The sequence below is a fragment of the Psammomys obesus genome, unplaced genomic scaffold (assembly GCF_907164565.1).
Source record: "Psammomys obesus unplaced genomic scaffold, mPsaObe1.curated_primary_1811, whole genome shotgun sequence".
Taxonomy (NCBI): domain Eukaryota; kingdom Metazoa; phylum Chordata; class Mammalia; order Rodentia; family Muridae; genus Psammomys; species Psammomys obesus.
In genome coordinates, this window is record NW_026595981.1 from 23,125,505 (window position 1) to 23,152,534 (window position 27,030).

At 53.6% G+C, this 27,030-nt stretch overlaps 1 protein-coding gene and 1 long non-coding RNA gene across 2 annotated transcripts in view; one reads left to right on the top strand and one right to left on the bottom strand.

Annotated features, from left to right (window-relative positions):
• The first annotated feature begins 282 nt into the window (after positions 1–282).
• LOC129686343 (uncharacterized) lies at positions 283–5,286 on the top strand. The gene is made up of 4 exons (XR_008721599.1): positions 283–1,049; positions 1,305–1,408; positions 1,952–2,253; positions 2,912–5,286. It is a non-coding gene; the product is annotated as an uncharacterized LOC129686343 (long non-coding RNA).
• Positions 5,287–18,585: 13,299 nt separating this feature from the next.
• Positions 18,586–27,030, bottom strand: part of Ccr7 (C-C motif chemokine receptor 7) — a 9,931-nt gene continuing 1,486 nt past the window's right edge. Inside the window, exons 2-3 of the mRNA XM_055620348.1 lie at positions 22,667–22,716; positions 18,586–19,693 (exon numbers count right to left, since the gene is read on the bottom strand). Coding sequence (XP_055476323.1) covers positions 18,617–19,693; positions 22,667–22,716 — 1,127 coding nt within the window. The 3' untranslated portion in view covers positions 18,586–18,616. The remainder of the gene's footprint in view (positions 19,694–22,666; positions 22,717–27,030) is intronic.

Consider the following 27,030-nt stretch of genomic DNA (forward strand, 5'->3'; position numbering starts at 1 on the left):
GTGCGTGTGCACACACGTGTGTGAACTCTGTTTGCTGGCTAAGGAAGGATGGGGGGGTCCACAGACTGCTTACCTGTATACAGACCTAGGAACCACGTGTGCTATGGTGTACTAACGTGTGCCCCGGGGCACGTACACCTGACGTCACTCTTCCCATCGTGGGGAGCTGATGTGATTGGCTGAACAAGGCCGTTGTCATACACTCCACTTGTGCCCATTCAGAAGGGCATTCATCAGGCGCCTGCTGCGTGCCTCAGCCGTGACCCAGGAGTACTGTTCCTGTTGAGAGAGACAGCCAAGCCCAAGCACATCACTGCAAACCAGCGTCTCGCAGACTGCAGGCAAGCTGCCTGGCGGCCGAGGCTCTGCAGACCATCCATGACCATGTGGTACCCGGGCTCCCCCTCCTCCGTGGTGGGGCTTGTACGAAGAGCACCCGTGAGGTTTCAGAAGAAAGCAAGGCCGTTTCTGAGCTTCTTCCGGCTTAAGCCTCATGGTTTGGCCGAGATACCCACATTTTCTATCGACTTTGATGTTTTCTGATTTTTATTCACTTGGCCCGAGGGATTCTTTTTCTTCCACCCTCCTGTCACGCTCCGCCCGCTTCCCTGAAGGAATGAAAACCAGATTGCGTGGTTTGGGCAGGAAAAGACTGGCCTGCTCACGCAAGCCACGGATGTACATTTCTGTCCTCCAGCCCCCTGACCCGCTGGGAACCTCCAGCTACCCAGGCCACAAGAGACAATGATCATGTGGGTGAGGGGTAGGGGCTGAACAGTGGCGAGAGTTCCGTAGACCCAGCTCCTTGTGTATTTGGCCATTCAAGGGTGTGTGTGTGTGTGGGGGGGGGTGTCACTGAGCTTGTCAGATCTCAATTCCAGTTCAGCAAAATGCATGCGCTCCTGGACCGCTGTGGTGATTCGGCTGCGCAGAAGAGAAGGGCCCTCCGCTCTGAAGAGGTCTCAGGAAGCTCTCAGAGAAAAGAGACTGAAAGGCAATTACAGTGAAGCTGTTTAATGTGGCCCAGACACTTGTACTGCAGGGCAAAGGTGTGACCAGAGCGTTGACTTGCCCTTTCTGTTGACAGTATTCTAGGGAAGGCTGTCAGATATGCACCAAAGGCCTGTCGGTGACTCTGAACTCAGTCACAATCTGAATGTAGTTTGCTCACGGGGTGACTCTGGCCAAATGACCTTACTTTTCTCTTTTTTTTTTTTCTTTTCTTTTTTCAGTATGGGTGAAAAGTCTACCACTGGGCATTAACATTGTCTTTCTGTCTGCCTGATTGTCTGTCTTTCTTTCAGAGTTTGAAACAGAATTTTGCTGTTACCTAGGCTAGTCTTCAATTCACTCTGCAGCCCAGGTTGTCCTTGAACTTGCGATTGCCTGGCCTCAGGTCCCTGTGGAGGTACGATGAGGATGGACTGACAGAGGAAATAGGAAAGCGTTAGAACCCACATTAAAAAAAAAAAAAAAAAAAAAAGCCGTGCACCTGTAACCTCAGCTTTGGGGAGGAAGAATGGAGGATTTTGGGGGCTTGCTGCCCCAGTCAGTCTAGCTGAGTCAGTTGAGAGATAGGCCCTGTCTCAGAAACTCAGGTGGGAGTGGTTAAGAAAGGTACTCTGCCCTAACACACATGCACACATATATGCAGTCACATAGGCACACCCAAGTACACACACACACAGACACAGATGAACATATATATATGTATATACAAACATATATATATATATATATGTTTGTATGTGTGTACAAACATATGTATATACATTTGTACACACACACACACACACACACACACACACACAGTTCCTAGCATTCAGGAAGCATTCCCAAGGTTGGTAGCGATTTGTGCTGGTCTGGATAGGTTAATTGGCATAGCCAACAGGCCCAAGGATAGCGAATCGTTTAGAAACAGCAGAGTGCTTCTTTTCCTATCTTGCTCTAGGGGAATGCCGGGGCAGGCAGTGGAACTTCTCGGGGACCAGCTTGTTGACAGTGTGCCACCTTCACTGGGTGGCTTCCAAGATCATGGCCATCGGCTGTGGGTGTCAAGGCTGGTGGACGGAGGAGAGAGAATGAAGGCATGCCAGCTTTGTCTCAGAAGGGACACCTCTGCTCACATCCCAGGCGTGAGAACCAATCCTGTGGCTCCATCTTAATGCTGCGTGTGTTGGGGGGGACTTGGGAGAGATGGCCCCTGGCCGGCCACTGCGTTCCCAGTGTCAGTCCTGGACGCCGTGAAGGGAGGTAGGAGTCTTCAGTAGACAAAGCTATCTACTGCTGCTGTTGCTACCTTCTTCCAGAACACACTGTCACGGCCTGGGTGGGTCACGGAGTCTGTGGGTGTGGGAGATGTATTCTGGCTGCGGGTTAGGGCTGCTCAGGGTGGGTGGAGTACAGGAGTTGGGGGAGGGTCTTCCGGGTCAGGATTTCCACTGGGTGAGACGGCGGTCAGCCAGGGAGGACACAGGTCATGGGAGTCCTGCGGCTCCCACGACCAGCCAGGAGGCAGGAAAACGCAGGCCAGGACAGTCTGTGGCAGAAAGGGGTGGAGGGGTGCATTGGGGGCCCACCAGGAAGGCCTGGGAAGTCGAGATAAGGGCATGGAAATCTGGAGTCATGCCTGGTCTTCATGCCGTGCAGTCCAGGAGAGTGGGTGGTTATGGGAGTGAGAAGCAAGGGACGGAGGAGGAAACTGTGAAGATGAAGAACGAGAAGTGTGTTGGGGGGACAGGGGGATGGAGGCAGGCAGAGGAGAGGGAGGAGGGAGAGCGTGGGGCTTTGACTGGACCTGGTACCCACCCATCTTTCACTTCTGGGCTCCCTAGGCAGTCACCTTGCTCTCTACAGCCCTGCACGCAGGGAGAAGCCTTATCTCCCCTTCTCTGCTTTGTTCTCCTTCCAGGAAGGAAGTGGCTCCAGCAGCCCGTGGGTGAGACATTCCTTGGCTTTGCCTACTGTTCCCAGATTTTTCATGATTCCGGGAGACAGAGCTGGCATCTCTAACCAGCCTTGGAGAGGGACAGGATCCTTCTCAGGAACACTATGAACCCCAGAAAGCCAGAGCCTCGTTTTCAGCTACCCCAGCCCTCTGGGTACAGGAGCCACCTCCAGAGGGGGAAGCCTGGGCTGGAACCGAAAACTCCATGAAGTACCACCAACAAGGCACATGCCTGTAGGGAAGGAAAGGAGGGAAAAGTCACCTGACGGGGGGTGGGGGGCAGAGGCGACGTTTGTAATGGCTTGTGACACATGCAATTCTGACGAGTGACGTAGGTTTCTGATGGCTTTAGGGGTGGTAGGAAGAAATTGGGAGAAGAAGTTGGAAAGTAGGGAAGACTCAGGACTTCTTAAGGGGGATGTGAATTGGTGCAGATTTTAGCTGCTACGTAGGAAGGAAGTCAAGGAGACCCTGGGATGCAGTAGGTCAAGTGGAGGACTCAGGGCCGGCAGGCAAGCTTCTTAAGGCTTCTGGGTAGGGGTGAGGTCATAAACTGTACCAGGACCTCCTTTTTTTTTTTTTCTTAGGAGGCTTTTCCCAGCTGTCTTTGCGCTGACACGAGATCCTTTAGACCTCAGGGCAGTTCCGAAGGTGGTCTGGGTGTAGTCACTGTCTGTAACTGCACAGAGGCCAGAGGACTTTGGAACGGGAATGTTTTGCCCTGGTCTCAAGAAGCAGTTCAGCTCCACTTGAAGGCTTGTGGTCCTGGGAAAGGGTCAGGCTAAGGTGGGAAGAGAGCCAGGGAGAGGGGGACTCGCTCCACTTCACTGGCTGGGACCTGGGTGTCTACAGTAGTAGGCACCTTCTGGACCTTGGTTTCCCCACCTGCTCATGGTAAAATGAGATCACTGCCTTGGCCTACCCACAGCTGTATTTGATAAATGCTAGTTTCCCTCAACTTGGGATTGGCATGGGTGGGAGGCAGGGTGGAACAGTGATCAGCTGGGCCGATTCCGGGGAAGCAACTTAGATCCTTCAAACCTGGCCCTGTACTGCCTGGGAGGAGCGTCGTTCCTTCTCAGACCTCCCTGGTCATCCCTCCTCCACCTCCCGCCTGCCCCTTTTCCCTCAGGAGGGACAGGTAAGGCCCCAGGGACTGAGCCATTCCTCCCTGTTTGCACGTCGAGTGCCACCCAATCAACCTGGCAGGAGTTAGCAGGCCTCTAGAGGCTGTGGGCCACTGGGACGGAGGTGCTTGGCACATGATATCAAGGGAAGCTGGGAGGAGGGCCTCAAGCCCAGGCTGCCCCAGGACAAGGGCAAGAATCCAGGTCATCAGCAGGTGCGCCCTGCTTAGCTTGCCATCGCCCCTCCTTTTGTTGGCTTTCCTGGTACCAGGGTCGACAAGAGCTCGTAGGACAGAGCTTTCTTGCCAAAGTATGTGAGAAGGGGGTGTCGGGGCCCCCTGGCTCCTCTGCTGTTCTTGGAAGGAGGCTGAACAGACTCTTGGCCTCCTGTCTCTGGACTTGGCAGGTGCCAGTGGCACTCCAGCCTGATCTTGGTTCTAAATCTGGCCCTGCAGCCCATGGACTGGGTGATGTGTGTGGTACTAATTCCTTCCAGCCTCAGTTTCTTCCAGCTCTCGGGTTCCTTGGCTGTCAGATGGGAGTAACGTCATCAGTATTTTGAGAGCTGAATTGTTAACGGTTGCAGAGTTAACATGGTGACAGACACAAATCAGGAGCTGCTGAAGCACCGGTTCCTCTCCTTCCCTCCCTTGTTCCTGCATCCATTCTGTGTCTTATCTATTTCTTCCTCCCCTCTGTTCCTCCTTTCCCCCTGTCTCCCTTTCTCCCTCCCTCTCACCTTCCCTCCCTTTTTCTCTCCCTCTTTCCCTTCTCTTTCTTTCCAGTCAGAGTTTGAAATGGGAGACCTGTTGGCATATAGAGGAAGCCTTCCCTCTCCCTTCCCCTGCTTCATAGAATCCCTCTGGACCCCAGGCCAGGAGATTGAGGAATAGAGGGAACTGATGACCTGACTCCTGAGTGCAGAACTCTAATCTGGAGATGATGTCCATTGGAGCACGGACCACCCTGGGGACAGACTCTTCTGGAACCCTTGTCTTTGGGCCTCACTGAATTGGGGACAAGCAGGTTGGCCGGCTGGAGTAGGAGGAGGGATGGGAACTGGCAGGCTTGGGCTTTCTCCTTTCCCTAAGACTAGTGTCTTCCATCAAAACTCAACAGTCAGGAATGGCCCAGCTCACTCTGCCAGCCAATTTAGAAAGAGCCAGAAGCTAATTCACACTCAAATGTTAATAGAAATAAACGAATCAATGATCGTCACCCCAGGGGTGTTGATGGCTGTTAATGACTTTCAGGTTCTGCCAGCTGCTTTCGGAAAGGCTCAATTCCCTTGAGCTACATCTGTCTTGTGCTCAGTCTTCTAGTGTTCTCAGCACTGGCTTCAAAACGCCGAGAGTTCAAGAATGCTGGCTCTCGAAGAGTGTAGGACCCAAACAGGTGGCTCTAGAACACTAATGACGGTGGGGCACTAGCCGAGGGCCAGGGTTAGGGCAAGGGCATGCAGCATCGGTGCTGTGGGGCAGGTGGTGGGAGGCAGGGTGCAGCGTGGGTCCACTCTGTCCATGGGATGAGCTGTTGGATGCTGTTCTCCAACACGGGTGACCTCCATTGCATCTACCTCATCAGACCCTCTGGACACTTCTGGTGCTTTTGGCTGGAGGCTGTTATCAAATAGGGTACAGTCTCTCTTGGGCATAGCTGGACAACTCTTTGGGTAGGACATAGTTCTTAGGAACTCAGGCCCAAGCTGAGCTCAGTAGTGAGTTTCGATCTTATTGGGCTGGGTCTGACCTGGGGGTCATATTAAAGATGCAAATTCTGATCCTATGTGTGTGGAACCTGAGGCTTGCATTGTGTATAAGTTCCCAGATGATGGGGGCTGCTGCTGCTGCTGCTGTGTGTAACTGGGAGAGGGAGCAGAGGACTATGGGAAGGACACTTCCCTCACCGTGATCTCAGGGGTCCCCTCTGATTCCGATACTGCATCTCTCAGCACATGGTAGGTTGGGGATAAGTTAATCCACTCTCTGCTGCTCCACCATACGCAGGCCGGTGGAGGGAGACAGCTAATCTGTAATGAGGTCAATAATAACATCAGTCACCATCCATTGAGGACTCACTGTAAATACCTTATCATTTCTCCATTGCAGGATCTGGCCCCAAGATGTTATTGAGGCTGGAGGGACTTTAATGTGGAGAGTTTGGGGATGGGAGACATTGGACATCTCTCTTTCTCTCTCCTTAGACCCTTAGGTAGTGATGAGGAGTTTATTAATCCTTTTCTTGGCCCAGGAGCCCATCTCATTGACAGAGATGGCAGTGGTGCCATTGTCCCTTGGCAGGGGAGCATGTGGTATCTGGGATGCCCCTGAAGTGCCTCTAGCCAACCGCAGGTAAACATTAATCTTTGTACCTAAGATACTTCCCTCTGAGGGCTTGGTTTCTGTCAAGGAGAAAGTTTCCATCGTGTGTGTGGTGTGTAGCACCCACATGCTGGTGGATGCGTGCTCTCTATCTTTTCCTCTCTTCCGAAAACCAGGTCAGTGGTTTCACAGTTGTCATTGACTCAAGGTGCAGCAGGGAGGTGGCTAGGGCTGCTATAGCCTGAGGGTCAAAGCCACTTGGGCTATGGGAACCCCAGAAACCAGTGGCAATGGCGACCCAGCTGAGGAGAGGCCGCTGCTCCACCCTGAGTCCCTTCCAACCTTGCTCTGGACGGCTTCTCTTTTCTTTTCTCTGCCTCTGTGGGCGTGAACCTTCCTCTGGTCACTGGCTGTGGAGTCATGGGGACTGTGGCTGCTCTGTGGTAGCTGGAGGCTGGGTGGGAAGTAGAGAGAGTGCTGGCGAATGGGGGCGGGGCTCTCCCTGTGGTAATAACAGCAGCGGCCGGCCCCGAGCACTTTCACACTTGTGTCTTTACCTTGCCCACAACACAAAACCCGAAAAGGCCAAGAAAGAGAGGGGACGGGTGGGCGCGTGTTATTGAGTGGGGCCGATGCTGATGACAGTGGAAAGCTACTTCAAAGGCATCCTAAGTCTCACTCTGGCCTCATACTCTCCTTTTGGACTCCCTCTCCCCCGAAGAATACCACCTCGGAAATGGAAGGAAGAGCAAACCCATTGTTCTTGGTGGCAGCAAAGGTGTCTCTAGTGGTCTCATATTGGACCTTGAACCAGAGTGACCTAAGCTAGATCTTTTGGGTCTGTCACAGGTGTCATTGTGTCCCTGGTCATCAAAGAACTGGGTGAGGCATGGACTTGCTTCCTGGGTCCAAGCTGAGTGCTGTGAGGGCAGGGTGAACAGTTTGGGCCAGCACCCCTCCATTTTCCTTTCCACCTTGTTCTTATAAAGTACAACATCGCCTCCCAGGGCCCGCCCCATCCTTTAAGCCCCTCCTACCTCTGCATTCTGCTTCCCAGAATGTGGAGGCTGCCAATCTGATTGAACCTTCACTCCATCCAGCCGCCACCAAGAATGTCCCTGCAGGTCACCCTCTCTTCCCCCCACAGCCCTCAACGGAGCCAGAAATCACAGACTATCCTTGAACCTCCCTGAGGGAGGACTAGAAGGCTGGGTGATGAGGAGTGGGGGGCCAGGGGCCCACTTCCAGGAAGAGGTGGGAGGGTCTCATCTGGCAGCCCAGGCCCTGGATGGCTAACAGATGATTTCTGGCAGCCCCCCAGCAGAGGAGGCAGGAGCTTGGTCCCAAGGACCTCCTTCTGGGAGGTGAGTCTAGGCGTGACTTCTACAGGTCAGCTCGGTGGCCTGTGCTGGACACGGCCCAGGGAGCAGAGCAAAGTAGTTAGCTGACATTGCACAGACCCTGCTGGAAATTACAGAGCGCTGGGGAGGAAAAACAAACTGGGGTTTCAGTTCCCATGGAAACAGCATCTATTTGCATAGGTCCCTGCGTCAGAGCCTTGGACTCTATGTTGTGTGTGTGTGTGTAGGGGAGGGGTGGACGTTGGAGGGTAAAGGTCATCGGTTTACTGTCTGGGACTGTTCCAGCGCAGCCACACACACACACAGAGTCCCCCGTCCTTCATCCATCATAACCAGATCTTATAGAAGGACCTTTGGGCCAAGGTAGGCCTTTACAGTGCAGGTTATACAGCTGTTAAACAAGGCGATAGTGATATTTATTTTTTAAACCTCCAGCGTGCCAGACGCTGTGTACACCATCAGTGGTCTCTGTGTACCAATCAGGAGTTGTTCTGGGCTTGCTGAGTGTGCCACAGTCTTCTTGGAAGGCCCGGGGCTCGGATGGGGCAGGCAGCGGTGTGGCTTCTTTGTGGAGATATTCAAAGCACAGGAACTCCACCCCACCCCAACCCCGAGCACTCTGTAATCAAAGCCAGCGACTTCTGTCCTCAGGTGTCAAGAGGGCCGATCTCTACATCTCACAGGGCAAAGACAACCCCCCCGAACTGCCGCCCCGAGTGAGCTACCCAGAGGGCAGGGGCTCTTTCTGGCTCTTGTTTGCAGAGCATCCTCTCCTACTTTCTCCATGGCATCCCATGTCACTAAGAGTTCTACCCTCGCTGCTCATCCAGTACATTCCCTGAAGCAGCACGCCTGTCCTCAAACAGGAAAACTAACACTCAGGAAGCACTCGTCAGGGCCACACAGATGATACACAGACAGAGCCAGGATGCAGATTGGAGGCTAAAAGCTCTTTCTCAGCATCCTCCTCCCTGTCAAAGGGCCACCTGGTGGCCAGACCTCCCGCCCTGGCTGGCCTCCAGCCAGCCTGCTTGCTGTCCGCCTTCCTCCCTCAAATGGGAAGCAGCTGTGCTGGTGAGGTGGTAGGTGGGGGTGGACTCGGGCTGGGTTGGATCTGGTCACCACTGGGTATCCCGGAGATCGTGCGTCTGAAAAGACACAGGCGCCACCTCTGATGCTCACCGGTCATGCTCATTTTGTTCAAGTGTCTAGTTCCCCTACCCCCCCCCCCCCCCAGCAAATCAACAGGGATGCGGTGCCGAAGTCCGAGTGACCTGTGCCCTCCCGCTTGTAGGAGGAATTCTGATGGAATTCAGTTTCCTGGGGCCTGCCAGTTTGGCCTAGTGCTTGGTTCTCGCTACAGGTTTACTGTTGGCAGTCACTCAGCTGATCTACTGTCCTTCTGTGGGTGACTGTAAGTTTGTGTTTGTCTGTTTGCCTGCTTGCTTGCTTCAACTGATTGCGATGAGAGTGTTTTTAACTCCAGTCTTTAGGCCTTGGAACTCACTATGTGGCCAAGAATGATCTTGAGCTTCTGGCCCCCACCCCCACCCCGCCTTCATTTCTGGAGAGCTGCAGTACAGGCGTTTAACTGCCACGCTGCGTTTTTGTGGAACTCACGCACGCTACACAAGCATTCCGCTAACCGAGCAACATTCCCCAGCCTTTTGTTTGAATTTTTCTGAGACAGGGTCTTGATCTGTATCCCAGGCTGGCCTAGGAATTCTATCTTCCTCCCTCAGCCTCCTGAGTGTGGCGGGGGTTACAGAACAGACAAGCTCCATCACAATGGGCTGAACTGAGTTGTTTTTCTGGGTCACCCCCTTGAGCATCTGGTATCACCTAACAGAACGGAGGGGCTTCTGGGAAGAGGCAGAGCCTGGAACTGTTTCTTACAGTCAAGATTAGGGTTGGGGGTGGAGAGCAGAGGAAGAGAAAACGTCTCGGAGGCCTTGGGGCCAGTTTGACTTGTGGCCGGAGCTAGGGGATCAAAAGGAACGGAGGAACGCTGAAAGTCCCTGAAGAGAAGGTGGGCCTTGAGCTACATCTACCTCCCTTGCTCGCCTCTGGCTGGGAAGTGAGGGGAGAAGATGAGAAATAAACACGTTCTGAAGGGCTGCTGTTAATGAGGGGGTCTGGAGTTGGTGAAGCAAGAATCAGATTGCAAGAGCAGCAAGAAGGCAAACTGCTGAATGCTGGGCGAGCCCAGGAGACGAGGCCACAACGTCCACACACACCACAGAACCCTGCAATGTAGACAGTGTTTTCTCATTCCATGGAGACAGAGATTGAGGCCAGGCGAATTCAGCGGTGTATCCAAGGCCACCTAGCGAGTAAGGCAGGCGGGAGTGGGCGGGTGGGTTGTGCCTTTCCCCTACCTCCTGGAAAAAGGATTGAGTGTTCACTCGAGAGAGAACAGGAGCTTTGACTTGTGTGGGTTCAAGACTCCCTGGGCCCTTACAGAGCTGTGTGACTCAGGCCAGGTCACCGAGTGCGTCTGCTCTCACCCTGCCTGCTTTTTTTGGTTATCACTTTCCCTTTGCACCCAACCTCTTCTCCCAAGACTTCCTTCACCCCCTCAAGCTCTCCTTTTCCTTCATCTCTGCTGCAGGGTTGGTGGGTGAGCCCACAGTCCACAAGAGAGGCCAGCTGGAACAGTTGAGGATACAGTGGAGGAGATTAACCCCTTTCTTTCCTTGCCCTCCCCATGCCCCAATCTGTTGTCTCTAGGGCTAAGTCAATCTGATCAGCTGAGCTCTGCATCTCAGCCCTGCTAGCGGGTGTCAGTGTCCCTTCTTGGGAACAGTTGTGCCTGAGTGTGTGCACACGGGGGTGGGGTGGGGTGGGGTGAGGCCCTGCAGTACCAGTGTGTGTGTGTGTGTGTGTGTGTGTGTGTGTATGTGTGTGTTCCGTGTGTTTGTTCCTATCTGTGTGTGCACTCTATGCATTTTTGCCTATCAGTGTTTGTATGATTTTTTTAAAAGATTTATTTATTATGTATACAATGTTCTGACTGCATGTACAACTTCACACCAGCAGAGGGTGCTAGATCTCACTATAGATGGTTGTGAGCCACCATGTAGTTGCTGGGAATTGAACTCAGGACCTCTGGAAGAGCAGACAGTGCTCTTAACCGTTGAGCCGTCTCTACAGCCCTTGTAATAGTTTTTTTTTAAAGCATACAGCACACATGAATACTTACACATGGATACTAGTAAGTTTGGCTTTGTAAATTAAAGGACAAAATATCCATGTTCACCTCCTTGTTTAAAAGATACTGGCAACTTTGGGGCTGGAGAAGTGGCTCAGTGGTAAGTGCACTGGTTGCTCTTTTGGGGAACTCAAGTTTGATTCCCAGTACTCACATGGCAGCTCACAACTGTCTGTAACTCCAGTTCCAGGAGACCTGATCTTCCGGCCTTCATGAACATCAGGGTACACAGACATGCACGCGGGCAAAACACAAATATACATAAAAGAAAATAGAAACTTAAAAAGTTATTTAAAACTACTGAACGTTTCAAACTGGAGAGGACAAGCCATATGACACACACGGCCCGTGTGATGTGTGTCCTGGCTCACGACGCTAATCGAGTGCCCTCCTTGTATGTTTTTGTGTGCGGTTATATGATTCATGTATGACTGATTTGTGTGATCTGTGCAGTGGTGTTTCTTGTGTGATTGTTTTGAGTGCCTACTTATGAGTCGCTTATAGGAGGCTGATCTGCTGGTGTATGTGTGTGTGTGTGTGTGTGTTGTATGTGTTGTATGTGCATGAACTGAGGCACGAAATCTGAACACTTTTCTCACAACCCCCAAGGCAGCTACCAGTACCTATCAAAGGAAAGGTGTGTTTTATTTTTGGCGCCTTTACTGCTGTTCCCATAATGCCCCAGGAGGCTTTTGTTTGATCGCCTTTGTTGGAAGGGTGACAAATACTTCCCTCCACCTGCTGCCACCAGTGGCCCCACCAGAAACCACAGCTGGGGGTGGAGTAGCTTCCTCAGCCCCTCACCCATTCGCTTTGCAGCCCTTCCAGGCATCAACATGCCCAGAGATGTGCCCCGGGGCCACAGACCCTACCCCCACCCAGTCAGTGTACCCATTGCACCTCAGAACTGGCAGGGGCTGGTGGAGGTGACTTGTCCATGTTGCCCAGTGACTCCGTGGCAGAGCCAGGATGCCTGAGGAGGCAGGCGTGTGTAAGAAGCAGGTCCCAGAGGGGAGAAGGAGTCGCTGGCCTGCAGCAGCAGCACTGCTGTGTTGCCCCCTGAAGGTGGTACTCTCCCTTATCTGACTGTGTCTCCTCTCAGGGCAGTAGTCTGAATCCAGCATCCTTTGAGAGAGGCTGTGTGCACCTAGCACAAATGCCTAGCACCTAGCTCCAGAAGTATTTGATAAGAACAAGCAGCTGTTTGCCTAAGTGCTGCAGCAAAGGAGGCAGAAGCAAGGCCTTTTGGAGGCCAGCTAGAACGGGCTGAAATCCTTTAGCGGTTTTTATTGCTTTATGGCTTTGGCACTTCCCCTCTCTGAGCTTTACTTTCCCATCTGTAAAATGGGCCTCTGGTAGGAGTGCTGAGAGAATCCAATAAGGTAAGGTTTGAATACATAGTACAAAGTAGGTAATACATAGTATAAATAAAGTTGGCTTTATTACCCTCTCCAGCCTTTGGTTTCCTCACTTACAGTAAGACTTCAGTGGGAGGTGGCTGCCTAGAAGGGACACTCAGCAAATGTCAGCCCACCTCCTCGCCTCCTCAAAGCCTCCCATCCCTCCCCAGGCCCTGTAACTCCTACTATCCCTTCCACAAGAAAATTCTGCAGCTCTTTCAGTGTGCAGAGGGCTGGCTCTGCTGGGGTGGGGGTGCCGGGGGAGACACTGGTGGGAAACAGAGTGATTGGGAAAGAGGCTGTGGGCAGAGCAGGCATGAATGCTCATCGTTTTCATCCCCAGACCCCGACTTTCCAGCTCGGAGGTAGCCAACAGCACCCTAGTCGCAGAGACTCTGTGCGGCCAGGGTGTGAGGAGCAGGGTAGGTGGGAGACAGAGGTGACAGCCGTAGGGGCTGTCATGCACAATGGCAGCTATTTACTTAGGGCAAGTATAACGTGTTCTGTCCCAGGCACGCTGTGACACAGAGTGAGAAGTCTCCTCACCTGCCCTCTTGATAGGGGTCCAGGGTATCCGACCTTAGGATGTACTACCCATGGGTCATGCCAAGAGATGAAAACTGGTGTGTGTGTGTGTGTGTGTGAAACGCTGTGTGTGGGGTGTTACAGCGGCACAAATCCTGGCCAGTGAACTCCGTGGGATTAGTGGACAATAGACAGAATACGGTTATAGCCATTGTCTTTTCTTTTTGGTTTTTCGAGACAGGGTTTCTCTGTGTGGCCTTGGCTGTCCTGGACCCGCTTTGTGGACCAGACTGGCCTGGAACTCACAGAGATATCTGCCTGCCTCTGCCTCCCTGAATGCTGTGATTAGAGGTGTGTGGCACGGTGCTTGGCGGTAACAGCCAGTTCTAAACTGCGCACGGGAGGGGATGAGCCTGACGTCAGCAGGGAAGTGTGACCAGGTCACATACAAACCAGAGGGAGGAGCCTGGGGGCCATGTACGTCCTCTCATTTCTGAGGTCGCAGCTCTAGCTGGACTTCTATTGTCAGGGCCCTCATCTGTGTCTCCCCCCTCCCCCAGGGGTGGCTGCTGGTGGGTGGGGAAGCTGGGCCCCGGGGGACGGGGGTGTTGGGAGCACTTGTTGTTCTGAAGCCAGGCAGGTCGTTCTTTTGCGGAACAGTTGCCAGGACCAGCCCCTGACCTTTAGGCTTTTCTAGGAATGCAGTCTAGGGAACCATGGCCATTTTTAACCTTTCCTCTGAAACAAATAGCCATGGGCTCACTCTCCTTCTGGTGAGGGTGAGAGGCTTGAGGGAGGGTATGTGTTGTGTGTGTGTGTGTGTGTGTGACACATGGATTCATCAGTCCACTGAAAATATTCTCCAAGTCTTATCTGCAATATATTGACACCCCCATCCATGTCCCTCCCTGTTGAGAAATTCCTTCTCAAGCTCCAGCCTTTATTACCATGACCACCATCCCACAGGCTTGCTCCTTCCTCACCAGTTCTATCCTTCACTCAAAAAAAAAAAAAAAAAAAAAGCAAGTGAGTACCTAGTTCCCAAAGAAGATGATTCATATCACTGACAGGAACCATCTAAGGGGCACAAGGACAGATGCTGGCAGACTGGTTTGGGGGATGATCTCTGGGGAGGGGTTGGTGGTGTCGGGATCCGAGTGGAAGCTCTGAGGTTTTCGTTTTGTTTTGAGACAGGGTTCCTCTGTGTAGCTTTGGCTGTCCCGGACTCACTTTGTAGACCAGGCTGGCCTACGAACTCACAGCGATCTGCCTGCCTCTGCCTGCCCGGGTGCTGGGATTACAGGCGTGCACCACCACCCAGAGGGCTCGGAAGCTCTGAGCTAAAGAGCTCTTTACAGGCCTCAGATGAGGCCTCCTTCTCTGTGTGCCTCGATGGATGTGTCACCTGGCCACCTGGTGGGAAGGCCTCCTCCCTCGCCTGAAAGGCGCCCTCCAGCTTGCTGTGAATTGTATGTAAGTGGAAACAGGGCTGAGGAACCCAACGTGGCAGCATTCTCTTTTCTCTCCTTTGCGAGGGTGAGTGTCTGTGTGGGTGGAGGCCAGAGATGGGCACAGGGTGTCCTCTATTGTTTGCCTCCATTTACTGACTGGTCCATCTACTTATTATTCACTTATTGACACGGTGTATGTGTGTGTGTGTGTGTGTGTGTGTGTGTGTGTGTCTTTCTCCATTGAACCTAAATCTTTCACTTTCAGTTAGACGTGGTTGGCCCGAAGCTCTGGAATCTGCCTGTTTCTGTCACCCCCAGCACCAAGCCTGGCCTTTGCCTGAGTGTTAGGAATCTGGACTCGTGGCCTCAGGCTTGCACAAGCAAACACTTTACCCGCTGAGCCATCTCTCCTGCCCTGCCCCTCTCTCTGAAAGGAACAATTTATTTTATTTTATTTTTCTAGGGATTTACTTATGCTCGGCGGCGGTGGCGGCACTCGCCTTTAATTCTAGCACTCAGGAGGCAGAGGCAGGTGGATCTCTGAGTTTGAGGCCAGCCTGGTGCTCCAGATCGAATTTCAGGACAGCCAGGGCCACACAGAGAAACGCTGTCTTGACAGGCAAAAGCAGAACAAATGATTTACTTATTTTTATTTTATGGGTATGAATGTCTTGCCCGCACCCTTGTCTGTGAACCCCATGTTTACAGTGCCAGCTGAGGGCATCGGGTCATCCGGGACTGCAGTCACAAACACTCAACAGCTGCCCTGTGGATGCTGGGGACAGAACCCGGGTCCTCAGGAAGATAACTTCCATTACACAGATTTGGAAACTGAGGCTCTGTAAGGGAGTCGGGGTCTGAACCAGGCCGTCTGGCTCTGGAGTGGGAGCTCCCCTCAATCTCACTTCACACTCTAGGCTTTGGGTTAAATGTTTACCCAAAACCTCCCCTGTTTTGCAATTGAGAAATCTGAGACTCAGAGCAGTTGAGCAACAGCTGAAGGTCACACAGCTGGGGAGCAGCAGGGCTGAGATTGAAAGTTGGCTGGGCTCCAGAGCCTCTGTTTTGTATCCCCCTTTGGCAACTTCGGCCAGACCCTCAGGCTCCACAGCCAGTTTAAGCAACCTCGCCTCCTCGTTGCTGTGTCTCTTTCGGTAAGCCAGCTCCTTTCTCTGTCTAGAGAACAGCCTGGCGGGGGCGGGGGCTGGGGGCGGGGGCTGGGGGCGGTCTTCAGCCCCTTCTTCCCGAGGTCCCCATCAGCTGGTTAGCTGGTTGAACGGAAGAAGCTGAGAGGTTTGGCACTTTCAGCTGAAAGGGCAGCTTTGTGGCCTGGGAATATCTCAGATTTGGCCTATGGTCACAGCCAGGGAGGATCCAAGTTGGGACTGCTGTGTGTGTGTGTGTGTGTGTGTGTGTGTGTGTGTGTGTGTTGGGTGTGTGTGTGTGTTGGGGATGATGGAATGAAAGGGGCTTCGGGCGATTGTAGAAGGATGGCGAAGAGGGCACAGGTGAAGGGGGATAGTGGCTGCTGTGTGCAGCACAGGGGAAGGGGAGAATGAGAAGAAGACCCGGTGGGCTTCCTTGGGGGAGTGTTTCCTTCTACCCCAGGGATCACCCTTTCAACTCAACATGTGAGAGAGCATCAGAGCAGGCCTTAAGGGTCAGGCCTTCGTGGAGCCAGAGGTTAGAACTTCTGAGACACAGCGTTTTTGGGGAAATTGACATTGCTGGGGGTTGGGTTGGTTCTGTAAATATTTGGAGGCGTCCAGTTATACTAGAAAAAAAAAAAAGTATTTGAAGCCAGGGTGGCGTGTTTGTGTGGCTGGCCCAGCTTCCTTTTCCATGACCGCTCTGTTGACATTCCCCTCCTGTAGGGATGGAGGCTTGTTTTCCCATCTGTAACCTCGTTAGGACACACACACACCCACACTGCACTCTGGCAGGTTCTCCTTGGGGACGTCCATGCTCAGTGGCTTCGCTCTCTTGCCGCATGCCTGTGGTCCCACCGTCGCAGCTGGGCCTTTTAATATTCAGTACCCATCATCCCGAATGCCACCATCGCACGCCGACTGCACTTGCGCCAGGCTCGCTCCTTCCAGGGTGCTGATTCCAGGCCTGGAGGAGGCCGCCTGACAAACTGTGTTAAGATCACTCTAGCCCCGTGCATCCTGTGGAGGAGGGTAACGGGTGTGTTTGTGGTTACAAGATTAGAACGTGGGCATGGTTATAAGGCAGGCTCCATTTTTTTTTTTTTTTTTTTTGCTTGGGGGAAATTGGAGTTATGTTTTTGTGTGAATTTCTCCTCCTCCTCCTCCTCCTCCTCCTCTCTCTCTCTCTTGTCCCAACCGCCAGCCTGCTTCCAGGCTCAAGCCTTCAAACACACTTCCCTAGGCATCATAGGCTAGACCAACCTCTCAGGCTTAGAGAAGTTAGGGCTGTGGTTACACACTGGGGCACAATGACAAGGACACTTGGCCTGTGGGGGTGGGGTGAGGGTGGACAAGAGTCTGGTCCTCTCCCTCTGCTCTCCGCACTGCTATCTTTTGAATGTGTGGGCCCTTCCGATAACCCTGTGTTTGAACTTGAACCCTATGATGATGGGATTGGAAAGTGGAGTCCTGGAGAGACGAAAGGACCTGAAGGGAACCAGTGTGGCCCTGATGCTCATTGTCTGACTTCCAGAATTGTGAGGAATAGATTTCTACCGTTTCTAAGTTCCCCGGGCTGTGAAATTTTGGTACAGGAAACGGTAGAAATCTATTACTAGTGGCCAGAAAGGAGGGCCCTGTGTTCCCAGCTCTCAAGTACCCAACAGAGAGCGCCACCTCACCCATGCCATCGGTCTCATCCCAGCTCCTTTACTCTAGAATGCCACGACCTCCGAGCTTCCCACCAAACACTAGTTTGTGGAGGGAGGGGTCTGGGCAAGTCTGAAGGGGCCTGGCAAGGGTCAAGGCTGTTCCCGGCTGTCCTGGTACAGCAAGCACACCAGGAGGCAAGTGTTTGCTGGGGTTTAGCCCAGGCACAGGGGTTCCTGGGACGACCTGCTCTTCCCATTCTCTGCTCAGAGCTGCCCCCTGCCCACCCACAGCGTGGGCACCGCTGCCTGCAAGGGCCTGGGCCCCGTCCCACGGGCTCTGCTAGCGTGTTTGCACACGGGCACCCTGTACTCACTCCTTTTCCACCTCTTGTAGTCTCCTGGGCTTGTATCTCTGGTGGTGCTTAGTGACTGACCTCATGATTCTGAGCGCTGAGAAAGGCAGGCTTGGGCGGAGGAGTATGGGACGCATGGGCCGTCAGATGGTGTGGGGGGATTACCAAAAGGGCTCACCCCCTTGCCATTTACCGAAGAATTTTCCCCCTTCTTTTAAAGCTGTTGTTTCCTCAAGGGAAATTTTTTATTTGTGCCTGAGTAAAATATGTGCTCTTATAAATCGAAAGCAGAACATGAGGAAAGGTTTCTGTTGCTGACAGAGAACAAAGAAGCAGCTTTGCTGGCCTTTGTCAGCCAGCAGGGTCATTTCCCCTCCTCGGTCCCCTGACCTTTTCCTCCCATCCTGGAGGAGAGACCCAACCTCTTGTCATCCAGAGCCCCAGCTGGGACTGCATTCAGCCCGATGATGTGGTCTGGCCCACAGGAAACATCACCCCTTGCTGAAAAGAAGTGAGGAGGGGCAAAAGGGAGGAACAGGGGTGCTCCGAGGGAGCATGGAGAGACTGCTATCTCTTGCTGGCCTGATGACAGTTGGAGAAGGAGGGGGGGGGAGAGGGAGGGTGTTAAGTCCGAGTTAATCAGACCAGTCGATGGCTCCCATCCAGCCACAAGCCAGGAAGTGACCCCACCATGTTGGTTTTGGAGACAAAAACCTGGGTTTCTGGAGTATGTGACTTCTGTCCTTGGATCTATGGGCCATCTCTCTAGGCTGGAAGAAGGTTCATTCAGAGGCCTCAGCAGTCTATTCCACTACCAGGGTGTTCACCGGCCCCATACCCTTCACTCCAGAAGGTGTGATGGCCTCTCAGCTTTCACTTTTGGTTGTGGGTTTGGGGACAGCTGTCCTGGTTTGTCTCAGCGGCGTCTCTTCCAGCTTCGGTTGAGGTAGAATGCATGGGTTGGGGGTTAAGCGGTTTCGTAGGCCCTGAGGTTAACCTAACTGGCCAGAACTGCTCTTCCCTCAGCAGCTCTTTGGTGGGTCCTGAGTCCTTTCACATGCTCCAGGCCCCACCTTAGGGCCCCTGGGAGAGGTCCTTGAAATCCGGGTGGGGGAGCCCCCTATGGGGAGAAGGTGGTGGTGGTCTCGGCCTCTGTGCTCATGGAGGTGTGCCGCACATGCCGGCAGGAAGACCACTGCCGGAGCTGCTCCTGGCTGAGGCAGCCCAAGTCCTTGAAGAGCTTGAAGAGGTCACTGCGGAACTTGACGCCAATGAAGGCATACAAGAAAGGGTTGACACAGCAGCGGACCGAGGCCAGGCTGTAGGTGATATCGTAGGCAATGTTGAGCTGCTTGCTGACTTCACAGCTGCTATTGGTGATGTTGAAATTGGCCACCGTCTGGGCCAGAACCACTCCGTTGTAGGGCAGCTGGAAGGCGATGAAGACCACGACCACAGCTATGATCACCTTGATGGCCTTGTTCCGCTCAAAGTTTCGAGCCTGGAGCAGGGTTCGGATGATGACAAAGTAGCAGAACATCATGGCCAGCAGGGGCACCAGAAATCCGATAACCATTTGGGACACTTGGATGGTGATCAAGGCCTCCACGTGGCCAGTCACGAGTGAGCATCTCCACGCGTTCTCGCCGTTCCTCTTCTGGAGATCGCTGTAGAGCAACTCTGGGGTGGAGAGCAATAGGGCCAGCATCCAGATGCCCACACAGGACAGCTTGCTGATGAGAAGCACTCGGGCACGGTGGCGGTGGGTTGACACGGCCTGGACGATGGCCACGTATCGGTCAATGCTGATGCACAGGAGCAGCAGCATGCCGCTGAAGAAGCTTATCTTATAGATGCCAAAGATGCCCTTACACATGAAGACACCAAAGCTCCAGGACTTGGCTTCGCTGTAGGCCCAGAAGGGAAGGGTCAGGAGGAAGAGGATGTCTGCCATGGCCAGGTTGAGCAGGTAGGTATCCGTCATGGTCTTGAGCCTCTTGAAATAGATGTACGTCAACACCACCAGCCCATTGCCCAGCAGGCCCACAAAGCAAATGACCGAGTACACGAGAGGGAGGAACCAGGCCTTGAAGTTCCGTACATCCTTCTTGAAGCACACCGTCTCATACAGGGTGTAGTCCACTGTGGTGTTCTCGCCGATGTAGTCGTCTGTGACCTCATCTTGGCAGAAGCACACCTGAGGGGGAAGGAAACACCTGTTTAGCCAGCAGTCTGCATCTGGCTGGGACTTTGCTTAGGGTGGTGGTGGTGAACTCAGGAATTTCTGATTCTTGGAGATTCTCAGACCTTAGACCCATTGAGCTGGCATCTGAGGGGGTGGGGCCCTGGAATCCATTCATCCACCCATCCATCCATCCATCCATCCATCCATCCATCCATCCATCCATCCATATTTATGTGTGTGTGTGTATTCCCCTCCCCCTGCCTCAAACCCTGAGTATTTGATTTGAAATGAACACATCTCAAGCCTCAGCACGTGGGGCTGGAGAATTGGCTCAGGGCATGTGTCAAGCTTGCAGAGAATCCTTGTTTGGTTCCCAGCACCCACACCGTAGCTCACAGCCATCTCTGCCTCCAGTTCCATGGGGTCTGATGCCCACTTCTGACCTCCTCAGGCAGACATGTGGGTACACTTACATGCATGCAGGCAAAAATACTTATACACATAAAATAATAAGTCTAATGTTTTTAGCAGGCACGTGAATTTACCCAGGGGGCATCTTGTTAAAATGCACATCCTGTCTGGGGAGGCTGAGGCAGGACCAGACGCCTACATTTCTACTGATTGGTAGCAAAAGACTTCTTTTGTCAAGTCTTGGGACAGCCAGTCTCAACCACACTGCTGGTGGACTGGAGACAGTCTAGGGTTTTGGGGAGTCTGCTGAGCCCCGAGCTGGAAAAGCACACATCCCCTCTCTGTCTGGGGGAACGGAGGCAAATCCCAGCTCCTGTGCTAGGTTGTTGAGATTCGATAGCGGGGAGGCACCTCCATTCTGGCTTCCTCTTTGTCCACAGAGGGTTCATCTTACTCTACGGCGTAAGGCTGCAATACTGGGAATGTGGGTCTTTCTTTCCCAGCCTCTGTTAGGTCCCCCTGGTGAAGTTGTCCAGGGACCTACAGAATGCCTCAGCTCTTGAGGGAGAAACCTCTGTTAGGGTCAAGTTTGAGAAAGGTCTGAAGCAGACAGAGAAGAAGATCAAAGCTCCTGGGTAGGGATCGGTTTCAGCCGAGGGACCACTCCTGTGACTGTGGACCACCCATAGGAGACACGGAGATGTTCGTGGCTCCGTGTTTCCCACCACCTCACTCAGCTGGTGGGTACACGAATGTACCGCTGGATGGCAGGGCCTGTGGGGCACAGCTCCTGCAATGTGACTGCCTCCCTAGTGCCCACGAGAGCCGCTCCTCTCCTCTCCCCCTGTTCCCAGTCTCTCCTCACACCTCTCTGCCTCTCCTCCCGCAGATCCTAATCAGCAGGGCTCAGCTGCTCTGGGCTTTTTTTAGCCCTTTTGCCGGGCTGCAGGGTGTGTGTGTGGTGGTGGTGGGGGGAGGTTCAGCAGCTGCTGTGACTTTTATCAATGAAGGGGGTGCCTGCCGCTGGCCCGGGAAGATGGACCACTGTCGGTGGAGGCAAGGGAGGGGTCGTCTGAAGGCCCGATTCGGAAAGCTCATGGTTCCTTCTCTGGGTAGGAGACTTTCAGCCGCTCCATGGCAATCCAAGGAGTGCACCATCACTGTGGGCCTGGCAACAGGGTGGGGACAAAGTGGTGTTCATGAGCCTTTTTTTTTTTTTTTTGTGGGGCGGGAGTGGGGGGAACAGTGGGGAGCGTTGCTAATTTGAGAAGGAAAGTCCACAGCAACCTTCTTTCCCGGATCCAGGTGTGACTTCAGCCTGGGGGCCCTGGGAAGAGGTTAGCTGCGTTTGGGTCCGGGGACTTCCGCCCTGGGGCTTCTAGACTTTTCGGAGGACAGAACTCCCAGCTTCTACGAAGCGTGCTCCCACACCACCCCCAGTCTTCCCCATCCCTTGCTCCTGCTCCTCCCCCCTCCCCCCAGGGCTGCCGCCTCTGCAGCCCACAGCCCCACCACATCCGGCCCTGTCTGAACCCCCCCCCCCCTTCTCCCAAGTGAAAGACAAAAACCAGCCACAGATGTCTTCACCCTTCTCTGGCCTTCCAGCCAGAGGGGAGGGAGTGGTGATGGGGAAGGGGCCAGGCTAAGGGCTGCAGCCCAAGCTCCAGGGGGCCTCTGAGATGAGACTTGGGGAACCGTGCCCAGCCTGGGGCCTGCCTCTGGCCTGAGTTCCTGGAAAGCTGCCCCTCTGGCCTCCGGACCTGGGGGAGAGTCAAATTCTGAAGTCTTGCTTCTCCAGGCTGGCCTTGGCCATTTCCCCACCTTCAGAGAATTCCCACCCCAACAGAGGAAATTTGACTCGAAGAGTTTCTCCTGCCTCTGGGGCTTGGTGGGGCACACCTTCTGCCGCCATCACCAGGACAGAGAACAGGAGCACTGTGAAGTGGGCTCTTTGCTTTGCAAAATCCACAATGCTCCCTTCACCACCCTCAGCACTGGGTCCTAGGCTCCGCTCTTTCTCTCTCCCTTCTCCCCACAGGCAGGCCAGATGGCTCTCTCTATTTTTTGAAAGGAAACCAGACTGAGATTCCAAGGTTCTCCTTGGACCAAGAGGCAAGAGGAGACAACTTTGGGTGACTGGAGACTCACCAGATCACCAGACCCAGGGTCCTTTTCTCAGCCCACAGGTGAATGAATGAATGTACCTGTGTGCAAAACCAGGTCCCTCTAAGCTTTGTGTCCCATAGTACCAGTCTCTCTGAGCTCTCCATACTCTGTTTCTGTCTTCTGGATGAAGAGGTGTGGGGGTGGGGTGGGGAGATGAGGGTGAGGTTAGGCTACTTCTCCCTGGGATTTAATTTAAACGGGGATGAAGGGGCTCCAGAAAATGCCTGTCTCCCCTCACCCCCATGCAACCTTCCCCAGGAGGGAGGGAGGGGCCACCAGCTTTAATGAGTGGCAGGTGGGTTTGTGTCTGGGCCTTTCCTTCTGGCAAACTGTTCAAGTACCAGCATTCCTGGGTGGGGAGGGGAATGTGGAGGAGGGAAGAGAGCTTCCCCCGTCAGGAAACCTCACCTGGAAAATGACAAGGAGAGCCACCATCAGCACGTTTTTCCTGGGTTTCCCTATAGGAGACAAAGGAGAAGATGTCACTGCCTGGCGGGGAGACAGTTATTAAGGAAAGCAGGGTGAGGGGGGGAAGAGCGGGAGTGCACCGTTGGGAACTTTCATCCCAGGCTCCAGGCACCTCGTTTGCTGGAAGAGAACATCAGAACCAGATTGTGCGTTTGAACACCTGGCCTGCTGCCCGGGATCCCTGTCTTCACCTCCCCTCCCTTCCTCCTCCACTCCCAGGTCTCCCCACCCCCTGCCTTGGCCCGGCTAGGCTGCGGCTGGTTTGCAGAATCTGCTGTGCCTCAACAATCCTTCTAGACCCCTGTCTCCACGTGCCCCCCCTTCCCGAGCCATGCGATGCAGGGCCCTGCGGTGGTCAGGGCATGCACACGTGTCCAGCATTGCCTTGATGGCAGGACCCCCTGGCCTGGGCGCATTTCTTAGGGGCCAGGTCCACGGACAGTCGCATGTGAAGCCTCCCGGATGTCCCAAGGGAGATGGGCTAAGGAAATGGGGAGCTGATTTCTCCCCTTTAGCTTGTTTTCTAACCCGGTGTAGACAGAGACCCCCTGGCTAGAACAGGCCTGTGAGGCGCCATGGATAGCTTCTTACTCTGGAGCTGAGTCTGGGGCCAACCTGGGCTCTAAGTCCCCCTGACAGCTGAGCAAGATGACAACTGGCCAAATAATTTATGCAGACATGCTATGGTGCCCCACCCACCCAACCCTCTCCTCCTGCCTAGGGACTCTTGCTCTGCCTTCTTTGCCACTAAGACCCTTCTCCAGTCCTTGAATCCCAGTCTCTCAGATCCACAGGAGAGTCAGGCCTTGCAATGGGGTACGTGAATGCCCACTGAGGCCAGACTTGCAGACCAGGGTAGGATTTCGCTCCAGGCAACTATCTTCAGGAGGATGAGGGCCCTCTGGAGGCCAGGGAAGCGGATCAAACCTAGAGGTTCCGCGTCCTTGGCCATAGCACCACCTGCTGGAGGCCTAGCTGCATGACACCCAGGGTGCCCAACATGTGCTCCAGGCTGTGTGCCAGGCTGAGGAGTCCAAGCATGGCCACCCTTAGTACAGGCAGGAAGGGCATCAGGCCACCCAGAGAAAAGATTTTCTTGTCTGCATATTCTCCTTCATGCTACGTAGGCACGTCTTACCAAAGCACAGCTCTGCTGTCCATCTCCACCGTGCCGCCCTCCTAAATCCTCAAGGGCTCAGGCCTCCAACTATCTATTCTCTAGAAGTCCCTGCCTCCCTTAGCTACATCTTTTTTTCTGGGGACAGACAGCCACCATCTCCTTGTCATCAGCTTGTACCAGAACATTTGCGGACAGGCCTGGGAACATCATCATGTGGCTTCACAGCTCGAGTCTCTCACCCACCCCCGCCCCCTCTAACTGAATTACCCCCTGGAGCCCCCAGACTTGAGGCCACGTGTCTATATTTAACCACACTCTTTTTCAGGGTCCAGTGCACAGCCCGCCCTCCCCTGACTCATTTCGGCATTCGGCGTTCGAGGTTTCTTTCAACACGTCAACGTCTTTTGGTTACTGTAGAGAAAGCCTGATCTGACTTGTCAGTGAGAGGGAGAAATCCCTGGGGGGCCAAGAATTGTTTCTGTTTTACTCCCTCGGCCCCCTTTTCCCGGGTCCTTTCCTTTGGCAGCCACTGTGGGGAGGGGCTCTCAGGTTCATGAATGAGGTTGGTTCCTCATTCCAGGGATGTTGGATATGGGTTAGGGTTCAGGGGGCTGATGAGCCAGGGTCCTGTAACTCAGTCAGGCCATGTTCAAGACAGTTAACAGGGGAACTCAGGGGGAATTTGGGTGTGTGGTGGCAGAGGGACCTGGCCAGTGGCAGTGAGTCAGACGGCTCCCGTATGACACTAGTCATACAGCAACTGTTCTCAGGCAGCAGTTGGGAATGTCAGGGTCCAGGAGCTGTTGAGTCAGGTGCTGGGTGTTTTCCTGGGTACTTGGCTTTGCAGAATGAGTACGATGAGAGAGAAAATTCCCTAGCACTCCAGCCTGGACCCCACCCCCATCCAGCCTGGGAAAACCTTCTCCCACTCAGGTCCTAAAGCTCCCATCGGCTCATTTCCCCAGTCCCTCCAGGCTGCCCAGGGACCCATGGCTGCTGATCATCTGGCCCCAGAGACACCTCAAGCATTTTTCTCTCTGGACCTTCTCAGCCAACTGTGGGGACATGAGAAAGGGCGGAGGCAGAAGCAGGGGGAGTGTCCAGGAATCCAGAGAGCAGACAGGAGGCAGGGATGTGACCCCAGGCTTCCCTGGGGTCCTCCACAGATCAGGAGGACTCTTGCCCTCTGTTCTTTCTGCTCATTTCTGTTGCTCCTACACCTCCATCTCTTGAAGTCGGTCCTTCCTCTGTCCTGACATAAGGACCTGCTGTCCCTGACTCCTTCCAAAGCACACATTTCTCCTATTTACCCGGAAAAGGGAGTTGCCTTTGCTGGTTCCCATTCCTTTTAGGATGCCGTGTGGACTCCCTGATGCTGTCACACAGAGCTGTAAGGATTGCCCCAGCCTGCCTGGCTTTTTAGCACATCCGCTTTCCCTGACTCCCGTTGGGCCTACACCTTTGCCTCTTTCTTGTCACTCTATTGCCTTCACTAGAGCCTACTGACTATGAGTAGCCCAAGGTGTGTGCACACCCATATGGAGGCCAGAGACTGACATCAGATGTCTTCCCCTGTCACTTGCTGCCTTGTTTTTATGAGACGGTACCTTTCTCACTGAGCCTGTTGTCTGGGATCTCACTGTCCCTGCCTCTGGTATCCTGGTATTACTTGTGTGTGTTGCCACACTAAGCTTTATTTTTTTAAAAGAGCTCTACCTGCATGTGCACCTGCAGGCCAGAAGAGGGTGTCAGATCCTGATATAGATGGTTGTGAGTCACCATGTGGTTGCCGGGAATTGAACTCAGGACCTCTGGAAGAGCAGACAGTGCTCTTCACCGCTGGGCCATCTCTCCAGCCCTACACTGAGCTTTTAAACACGGCCTCTGAGGCTCCAAACACAGTCCTCATGCTTGCGTGTCACTTGAGCGACTCTCCAGCCCCTCATTCACCTTGTTGACTTACGGCTATAGGGCCTGATGTTCTTGTCACATCCTGGCTCATAGGTCTTCTTTATTTGGTTTGATGGCTTCCACACACCCTTTAAAATACAACTTGAATGCCTCCCTGACCCGTGTTCACGGCTTTGTGTTTTCTTTCAATCTTGTCCTCACGCCTCAGGGAGGGCTGTATCTCACTGTTGATGTGGCGTGTTGACATCAAGTGGCTCTCCCCTCCAGGCTGGCCATTCATAAAACTCTCAATGAATGACACAGAAAATACCGTGCAAAGAGGAGAGCTTTCTCCTGGCCGCCCGGGCTCCTGTGTTGTTCTCCACAGACAGGTCCCCGGAGGGCTACAAGGGCCTGATCCTGAATCCCCCTCTGCCACCATCTATGGCTAAGCTGTGAGACACAGGTCTTTCATGCATTCATTTTTTCCCCCCTTATCCCTGATTTTGAGAAGTTGTGCTGAAGATCTGTGGTCCCATTTCTCGAAGACGGAGAGGGCACGTTGGGACTGCTCATTCAAATCACGAAAGAGGCCGGCTCAGCCCCGGTTTGGAGTTTTTCATTTTGTATAATAGAAACCCAGCCTCTTCACCCACCTCTTGTCCCCGCTGGGTAGACGAAGAGTGAAAAACAGAATTCTCTGTGGCCCACCCGTCCTTCCAACGGCCCCGGTGCCTGTTTTGAGCAAAGGTTTTTAAGAAGTTTCCTCTCGCACCAGCATTTCAGAGTTAGCTACTGGGGTGCTTTTAAGTTGAGTAATAAAAGCAAGACTGCCCCTCCTTCCAGGGCCAGAGGTTGCCCTGCCCCCTGTACCAAAGCCATGAGTCTAGCATCCCGAAACCTAGTCCAGGAGTGACACTATAGTATCTCAGTGCCAAGGAAGGCAGGTGTTCACCCTCTTTTTGTGTTAAAGTCCTTGAACAGGCTGACTGATGTCAACTGGGATGGGAGAATTTATGCCATGGGCATTGGTAAGTGCTATCAATTCGGAACCTTTCCTCTATCCTGGGAGTCACTTTTTGGAGGAAGGTGGAGAAGGTCCTTTGGTGGATGGTGTGGGCACTCTGGGACTATGGCTGGTGGAGATAGGTCCCTGGGGAATAGGCTTGGAAGACAGGCTGGCAGGAGGAGAAGCTGGAGCAGACAGACATTTGAAATCTAAAACCTGCTTGGAGTGACTGATTCCATCCATCCATCCATCCATCCATCCATCCATCCATCCATCCATCCATCC